The sequence below is a fragment of the Priapulus caudatus genome, unplaced genomic scaffold (genome assembly GCF_000485595.1).
Source record: "Priapulus caudatus unplaced genomic scaffold, Priapulus_caudatus-5.0.1 Scaffold462, whole genome shotgun sequence".
Taxonomy (NCBI): Eukaryota; Metazoa; Priapulida; class Priapulimorpha; order Priapulimorphida; family Priapulidae; genus Priapulus; species Priapulus caudatus.
The window spans coordinates 23,253-32,968 of record NW_014577523.1 but is presented as its reverse complement, the minus strand read 5'-3'; the positions used below and the strand labels follow the sequence as shown (position 1 = coordinate 32,968).

The 9,716-nt window shown below is 42.6% G+C and overlaps 1 protein-coding gene and 1 long non-coding RNA gene across 2 annotated transcripts in view; one reads left to right on the top strand and one right to left on the bottom strand.

The window, feature by feature from the left end:
- The window catches only part of LOC106810679 (SUMO-activating enzyme subunit 1-like), a gene marked incomplete in the record, with an annotated part of 30,504 nt that overhangs the window by 6,355 nt on the left and 14,433 nt on the right, over positions 1-9,716 (bottom strand). Inside the window, 2 exon segments of the mRNA XM_014814109.1 lie at positions 2,282-2,538; positions 2,729-2,788. Coding sequence (XP_014669595.1) covers positions 2,282-2,538; positions 2,729-2,788 — 317 coding nt within the window.
- Positions 1-9,716, top strand: part of LOC106810680 — a 21,910-nt gene that overhangs the window by 6,384 nt on the left and 5,810 nt on the right. The gene's annotated exons all lie outside the window — the stretch shown is intronic.

Genomic DNA, 9,716 nt, shown 5'->3' with positions numbered 1-9,716 from the left:
ATAGATCTCTCTCTCTCTCTCTCTCTCTCTCTCTATATATATATATATATATATATATATATATACACGACTGCGTCGGTGGCACGCATGCATGTCATAAAGCCAGAATAATAATAATAATATCTTCTCCACATTGGATTGCCAGTATTAATGAGAAAGTGTGACGCATCTGCTGCTATCATATATTATATATATTATATCTCCTGATATAATCATATAACTGCTGAGAGCGGACTTGTTTATGCCATTATAGCAGGGGCGCTAGCGGACATTCCTGTTTCCACAGCGAGAACAGAGCGTGGCAAGAGCACTAATGTTTCACCCGTGAACAGGTGTGATGCTGTTGCATTTTCAGTACGGCTATTTGTGTGTTGCCAGCATCAACAGTAAGGAGCTGACCTGACGCTGCTGCTTTTACAGCGAGATAATTTTCTAGAATTCTAGAATGTAGAGTGCGAGGACAGCGAGTGTCTAGAAACCTGCTGCCTGAACAATACAGGTGTGCCGCTGCTGCTTTATCAGGGAGTACATGTGTAGGAATAGTACTACTTCTGCACCAGAGAGTATACAGGTGTGACAATAGCACTACTGCTTCATCAGGGAGTACAGGTGTGACAATAGCACTACTGCTTCATCAGGGAGTACAGGTATGAAGCTATTGTTTCATCAAGGAGTACAGCCAGGTGCGACAATAGTACTATTTATATATTATTGCCTGTTGTTGGGGGCACACAAACGTAACACATTGCAACTGGAATAAACATTGGAATAAAAGTATTGTCCGAGTATCCTTTGGAATACACATTGAAAGCGTCAACATCAATACGTGATTTAGAACAGTCGCTATAGATTGCTGCGTCGCGCAAGCAATAGTGCCCGCCACCATTGTATCATAGTACCTGCAACGTTATCCAATGGAATTTCAACGATTTATCATGTGATGCACTAATACTTCATCAGGGAGTACAAGTTTGAAGCTATTGTTTCATCAAGGAGTACAGGTGTGATACTATTGCTTAATCGAGGACTACAGGTGTGACAATAGTACTAGTGCGTCATCAAGGACTACAGGTGTGACAATAGTACTAGTGCTTCATCAGGGAGTACAGGTGTGACAATAGTACTAGTGCTTCATCAAGGACTACAGGTGTGACAATAGTATTAGTGCTTCATCAGGGAGTACAGGTGTGACAATAGTACTAGTGCTTCCTCAAGGAGTACAGATGTTACAGTAGTACTAGTGCTTCATCAGGGAGTACAGGTGTGACAATAGTAATAGTGCTTCCTCAAGGAGTACAGATGTGACAGTAGTACTAGTGCTTCATCAGGGAGTACAGGTGTGACAATAGTACTAGTGCTTCCTCAAGGAGTACAGGTGTGACAGTAGTACTAGTGCTTCATCAGGGAACCAGTTAGACGAAATAAACATAATAGGATGTTGTCATCTCTCCCATAGGAGTAATAACTGTTTTGGGGCTAGCCTTACACATTCACATACCAAAATTTAACAAAATCGAATGAATCTAGATGGCCATTTTCATTTTTGCCAAAAAGTGGGCGTGGCTCGAAAGTAGGTCGACTGGCGTGCTCCAAAATAGGACGTTCAAATCTCTCCCATAGGAGTAACAACTGTATGCAATTTGACATGTGGGTCAAACGGTTCTTGAGTTATCGTTGACCGTAGGCTGACACTAAAATGCATAGTGAAATTGCTAAAATCTACCTAATTTGCATAATAAAAAAAAAAATCAAGACCTGTGTGATATGTTTTGGGGCCAGTCCTCATTCATTCACATACCAGAAATGAGCAAAATCCGTTGAACCTGAACTGACTTATGGCCATTTCCATTTTTGACAAAAAGTGGACGTGGCTCGAAAGTAGGTCGACTGGCGTGCTCCAAAATAGAACGTTCAAACCTCTCCCATAGGAGTAACACTAACAACTATATGCAATTTTAAACATGTGGGTCAAACGGTTCTTGAGTTATCGTTGAACGTAGCCAAATGTTGATGGACGGACAGACGTACGACGGACGACACCCCATGGCAATAGCTCATCTTGACGCTGTCAAGGTGAGCTAATAAAACATTAACATAAGTATTATGCCATCATAACGGGAAACAGTCATATAAAACTACATTTGGAGCATTTTACTTGTGCGTTCCCATTGCATTTTAAACTCATTCTTCGAAGTTCGGGCTCTATGCTAGGTCTCATGTAGCTAGTATGGTGTATTTATTTAGAGGGGGAGGGTTAATGTTTATAATGTACATTTCTTACTCCAAATATTCGTGGTCATTCAGATCAGCAAACATGTAGCCATAGTAACCAAATACGTCGCCCGCAAAGAACTTGATGCCCCGTGAGTGGCACACGTTGTTGATTCTGATCATTTCTTGTGTTGTACAACAGGTAGCACATACGACCTCAAAATTGTGGAAGAATTCATCAGGTTTTGCAGCCACGGATTCCGTGTCTTTGTATACATGGACCATCGGGTTTAGCTGCTGTGTCCTATCTAACGAGCATTCTGCTCTCTGTAAGCAAACATTTTAGACACATTCAAACTATATCGTTGCACATCGTTCTACGCAAGAATGATAATATCATGAATGATTGTAAAAATAATTGTGAGGAGCATTTCCAGCAATGAACAATCACACATCGCATAAAAAAAACTCACCCCAAGCTTGCACAACATGCTTAACCAACAACATGGATACCTACGTTTTTCCCTTCATCCGTTCTCTGAACAAGGAACTGTGAGGTCTCATCATCTTTTTCCACCTAAATGCAATTTGACATTAAAGTGATTATTTCACAATTGCATCTACAAATAAAAATATGTGGTAAAATATACTCTCACCTATTAGCAGATATGCTACTAGAATCTTAGGCGAGAATTTTTTATTTTGTTGGTTTACAGATCCGCCAACCCAAATTTTCAAGAAAAATGATAAAAAATAAAAAAAACTCTTTCACAAAGATTCACGAGTTCTCTGCTGAACAAGTGACACTGACTAGAATAACTGCTCACAAAAACATTAAAGATCTCAGTTCTCTGTTAAACACAAACACCCCTACAGAAACTCTGTCAGTGTCTACACTCACTGAAATTTTATTTAAGAAAAATTTAAAAAAAAAATAGATTTTTTACTGTAAAATTAAATTTATTCTGAAATTTACTTAAAGTGTATAAATGGATGACTTAGGCGTAATTGGCGTAATTAATACACGCAAATCGTAATAATTACGGGCCTAAATGTAATTGGTTGGCAATGTCGTGTAAGAGATTGACGACTGTGCACGCCGACCAATCGAGGCGCCGGCAGCTCGTCCTTGACACTAAAGCTGAGCAACGTTTGTGCGTTGCCATTATTAGGCTGGCTATCGTGTGTGGCAATGACATACACATTGAGATGGTGGATAGTTACTGTAATTTAAAACGAATTCCTTTCAATGTATTTTTTTCAGGCAGCAAAGTGTTGGTCGTCATTTAGTAAGATCCGCGATATTTTTTTAAAACGCCGGACAACCATATGTCATAACTCTCATGGTGCACAGCTGAAGTACATGGTTACCTAGCTTTACATATTGCCACTTGGGTAGCGTTTCTGAACGCTACGAATGCTCTCTTCATGGGCGAACGGATACTATTTTTCAGCCCTGAAAATCTCAATTCTTAAGTATAGGTATCTTGGGAGGATTTAATAGTGTCTGTTCGGTATGTAATGTATAGGTACATGTATGACCTGCAAAGAGCCCTACTGGTCGCTACACACCTATATTTCGGCGTGACAATATATATGCGCGGGGTGTGCCAGTCCCGTCGTGTGCGTGGGTGTGACGTCGCCGATGTGTGCGTGCGTGTGCACCCTAGCATGTGCGTGCGTGCGTGGCGTGGCGTGCGTGTGCACGTACTCCGGTGGCGTGCATGCGTGCGTGGTGTTGCGTGGTGTAACGTACCCGTTGTGTGCATGCGTACGCTGTGTGGTTTGCGTGCGTGCGTATGCACGTACAGGTGCTGTGCATGCGTGGTATGTACGTGCGGCGGTGCGCACGTCACACGATGCGTGCATGCGTGCGTGCCCCGTTTGTACGTACACGTATGTGGTGCGTGCGTCGCTCGTACGTACACATGCGCTGCATGCGTGCGGTGTGCGTGCGTGTAAACGGCAACGTGTGTGCGTGCGGTGGTGTGGCATACATGTAAAGCTGTGCATGCGTGGCGTGTTGGCGTGCGTGTGCACGTCGCACGTGTATGGGTGCGTGCGGGCACGTACAAGCGCACTACAAGTGTGCGCGTGCGCGTGTGTGCGTGCGTGCGTGCATGCGTAGAAGTTGCTGTGCTTGCTCCATATGTGAAGTGGTGTTTATTCTTTTGTGTGGTGCTGAGGAGTATTAATATTGTTATTGAGATTACTGTGAGTATTAGTGGTGGCATATGAAGTGGGTGTTGAATTTCTTTTGTTGTGCTCAGAGTCAAGTAATATTGTTATGAGATTATAAAGCTACAAAGACTCAAAAAAAGCATTACAATTATATAGATCTTTATTTTAAAATGGCAGCCAATTCTACTACAGCACTAGGCCATTACGTGCTGACAATAGGCTCGCTAAAGTTGGAAAATCATGAAGGCACACCTTAACAATTCGTCCACGAGAGAAATTTTCTGATGGGCAGGTCTTCTTTTAATATTTCAAATGACTTGCTACGCGAAGGCTACCTCTTCATCATGAATCCTCGTTAGATGCGTACGTCTATCCCTAACAACTGTCTCTGCATCTAAGTTGGGATTTTCTTTGAGCAGTGACGGCTGTTTACATGCAATTAAGCAGCTTGTCAACCTGAGCTCTTCTTCTTTCGCCCTCTTAAAAATAAACCATATTTACAGAAAAGCGAATGAAAAATATATGATTAAAAAAATGCGTGTGGTAACGACGGCTATATGCACTCGAGAGCTAATCTCATATAAAAAACATAAATTATTTAAAACATGTAGAATGATGCCCAGTGAATTAATATAGTCCAGATGAGACGGGATACGGAGAGAAGCGTGCCCGAAAAGGAGGTGTTAATCCGAAGTGCTGCCGCGATCTCCGCGCAGTCCGCGGCGCAAGGCGCTACGCCGACCGCGGGAACGTCGTACGAGCAGTATGCCACGCGCGTGGCAGCTATGGATCGTGCGCCGGAATGAATTGGCCGGCGCACGGATCCATAGCTGCCAAGGAACATGTCCGCAATTTCTTATGTGGGGACACAGAGGGTAGACATTTGGGACGTGAACAGTGTTCACTTGTTATAAAAACATAATGTCTCTGTTCGTAACCGAGCTGCGTGACAGCAAAATCGTACAGAAAAGACGTACACGAAATTCTTCGCCGTTCGCGAACTTGCCAGTACATGGAATTGGCTGCAGGACAAAGGCTACATAGACTGGGACTCGCTCCACCTCAGATTACCATCGCGAGTGACCATGGCAAGGCTATATCTGAGAACACGTAGCAATGCTGAAGAGTCTATGGTCCCCGCGGGTACTGCCGCAACGTAGCCCCTGGTACGGTCTGATATAGCGCTGAACTACCCTGGTACCATCTAATATGCCGAACCGTACACTGCTACGTCCACTAACGAGTCTAGGGAGTTGCCTACGCCTACTCGCGAACCGAACCCGAATGACCATTAACGAATTTGCGTAGTAAATATAGATTTCGTATTTAGTTAGCATTATATATTTATTGAAACGCTATCAAGTGCCTGTGTCTAGTAAGGGATATTCATAACGCCTAGCAAAAACCTTTCTTGGAGCTTAGTATGTATTAGTGTACTATTACTAGTAGTAACTAGTACTAGTTGTTACTAGTTCGTAGTAGTCTAGTAGTACTAGTGGATCAAGGGATAGAGAACCAGGTACAGGTGACTAGTAACTCGTACTAGAGACACCTGGCCTCGATTAGTTTACCAATTAGGCCGCAGCTTGAACCAATTACCAACTGTCATTGTCCTATTATAATTATTAACTGCCTGTAGCGATAAATGCTGTCAATGATAACACTAACAGTTGTTTTTATAATCCTAGACTGGCATGCGAATACGCCAATGAAAACTACTGCAAACCTCAAGTCAAAATGAGCTAATACACTAATGTTTATAAGCTATCTTTCGATATTACACTTAAAAAGTGTGCTAGTATAGTCAGCCTCTCCTGCAACGTGATTGCGCTGCGGACTTTACGAAGCATTTTAACTGGTTATATCGGGGCTATGACGATGCGATCGCGCTTATTCGTGATTCCTGTATCTTTCCAACTGACCGGTTTGATTGCGCAATCGTTTGAACACCTCTAGACTCCCGCTGCGCACAGCTGCTGACAAAGCTAGGGCTAACCCATGGGAAAAATAGTTAAAGGCGCACAATGCGCATCCAAACGCTTAATTATCTCCAGTACTAGACTAGCAAATACTTTGTGTCGATGCATAATCATACAACCGTTATGGCAAATAAACTCTAGTTCCGCCATTTCACTGCGCGTTGTACTTATTAAAAGGTATTTGTTGAAAATACCTCCAATGTTGTAAATTCTCGATGTTGTTGACAGTTTCCCCAACCCCAAGCAACCGGCAGCGGTGCTGCGGTACAGCGCGTATCGGGCTGCGCAGCAAAATAAAACATGTACGTCACGTCACATTCGAAGCTATTTTGCTTTGGCAAACAGTCGGCGGTTTGCGCGCAGAATGGCCGTTTCTCACCTCTTTCTTGTGAGGTTTTAAGCAACCGCGCAGTGAAATGGGAGCAACTAGAGTTTTATTTTGTCATAAGGTAGTGTGATTATGCATGACACGAAGTATTTGGACAGTCTAGTACTGGATGAAATTAGCGTTTGGATGGCATTGGTGAGCCCTTTACATGGATAAGATAGAAAAACTACAGAGAAAAGCAGTGTAAATGATATAAAAAATCAGATGGATTCGAACAACGACCTTTCAGCCGTGCATGCTGCGCGTGCTGTACGCGTTCGGCTATCCAGGCTATTGGTTTCTAAGATTATGGATGTGCCATGAATATGACAACACTGTGACGTCATTGAACGCGCAGGTTAGATTAAGAGAATCATGTTTAACCCTCCTCTTGAGGGTCCAAATAGTTATCAGCACACTTACTGCTTCGCACTGTCAGTGGAAAGCACATTTCATGTCCTTTCATAAGATGATAAAATGGTAGGTCAGCGCTGAAACAAAAAAGTTTTTCACGAATATCGTGACCGTAGTTAGATTAGTCAGCGGTTAAGTAATTTGCTGGCCCAACTGTTGACGACGGACCGGTACGGGCACGACGCACACTCATGCGATTCTACAAGCTGCAATTTGACTTCGTCAGATGATGCTAAAAATCCTCAAAAATTACCTCTTAACATTACGAGAGCCGCAGACGCTCGTCGTACCTTAATATTAGATGAAAATAACACATTTACAACAAATTACAATTATAGCTAATATTATATTTATAATACTGAATAAAATGCTGTTTTCCTTGAAAAACACCTTTTTCTGTAAAACGCGTCAAAACAACTAATTTTCTACCGGGATCATAAAACAAAACAAAACATTTACAAATGGCGTACTGCAATTTGTTCTCTTGCTTTAAATACTTTGCCACTTTCCACGTCTCTCGTGTCTCGTGTCTAACAGTGTGAGAATTTGTCTTGCTTGTGGCAGAATAAATTCATATACCACGTCGTTTTTCATGCAAATATTATTTATATGTGGTTAGCTATCATAATATGCCATCATATTCATGTGCACTTACCATTGCAAAAAACTGTACAATGACACTGTAGACTCACCACAAACAAGAGCCGGCAGCGCGTCTCGGCCTCATCTGAGGTCTGTTCTAGCGATAAAAATTATGATTAAACGTAAATATCAGTCGTGCTAGTACCACATGTTGTTAGGCCGGCAGATATGCAGACACGCAGTTGCGTACACAGTCACCTTGTTAGGACACGCCCACTATTGTAGATGGAGGGTGGGGGAGGGTGGGCGAAGGGGCAGGGGCTTCCAGGGGGTGGAGGGGAAGGGGGAGGTGCGGGGGAGGGGCTCTAATAAGCAAAGCAGTTCAACCTTTGTTAACAGTCAACAAATGCGCATGTTTAACCTCCTCTTGAGGCTCAAAAGGTTATCAGAACACTTACTCTTCGCACGTCAGTGAAAGCATATATTCATGTCCTTTCAATAAAGCCATAGAAAACGGTAGGTCACCGCTGAAACAAAAAAGTTTTTTCAATCGCTCGGTTCACACCATTGTCTCAGAAAATGTCTAAAATCTTGCCCTGTGCCCGCATTGACCTTTGACCTGGGTGACCTCCAATTTCCGGCACATGACTGGCTTTTCCTACCTATGCTATACACCGACGTTCACGAGCCTAGGTCGAGCGCGTTTAGATTTGTGCACCGCCAATTCTGCATTTCTCCGCTATAGCCTTAAGTTTAAGGCAGGAATGTCCCCCTTCTTTTACACGCTTTGACCTTTGGACCTTTGCACCCACGCTTCGACATCCAACTCATTTTCGGATTACCCCCCCCGTCCCCTAATATGGCGTGACCCGTACGTCGAGCCGTTTAGATTTGTGGCCCACTGTTGACGGACGGCCGACGCTCACGGACGGACGGACGATTCATGCGTTATTTTTCTGACAAGCTGCATCTGACTATGTCAGATACGAAAAGAACAGCAAATGAGTGAGTGAGAAGACTCAGTTGTAATTGAGCCAACATCGACGAACATTATAAGAACGAAGAGTATATATGGGAGAACTCCCATTATATACTCTTGATAATTATGTGTAATTTTTTTATGTGAAAATAAATGTTTTGAGATGTGAGTCTGAGATGTGGGCGAGTGATGGCTTACACCTAAATGATCGCCATTTTAACGTTTTTTATATATTCAGATTTAGGCCTGCCTAAAAGCGAAGCTCGGCGATGTGTAACGTGTAAGATTGAGATGATACGCTTATTCACGTAGGCTCTATATACCACGTGACAATGGTGTTTCCCTGCCATAACAAACTTTTGTCAAAGGTTAATTGGTTGCATGGAAGTGTTTACTTGTATTGAGTTTTTCTAGCGGTAGCACACGGTTGCCATCTGTATATCGCATAATAATTTATAAACCAAAATGAATCACAATTGTGACGGTAGATGGCCGCTATACCGCTTGATGTTTCTTACGATGTCGTTCGAATAAATTAGGTTATGCTGCGTTCCGACATGTTTGTAAAACTTTACTCTAAATATAGACGTTTTATCGCAGGGTGGAGTGGAATACACAATTTTGCATTAAAGATATTGTCAGAAAATCTTGTAAAACGACCAGACGAGTGGTGACACCACAGAGCTTATCTGCATACCACATGTCTATAAATAGATATGCTATATAATTTCCAAACCTACCTATTTGCATATTTTTTTTTAAATATCAAAACCCTTAGCCCTTATTCATTCACATACCAAAAATGAGCAAAATCGTTGAACCTGAACTGACTAATGGCAATTCCATTTTTGCAAAAATTGCCCGTGGCTCGAAAGTACGTCGACTGGCGTGCTCCAAAATAGGACGTTCAATATGGGAGCATAGCAGTAACAACTATACCCAATTTTCAAACCTGTGGCGTAAACGGTTCCTAAGTTCTCGTTGACGGCGTAGCTAAATTTGA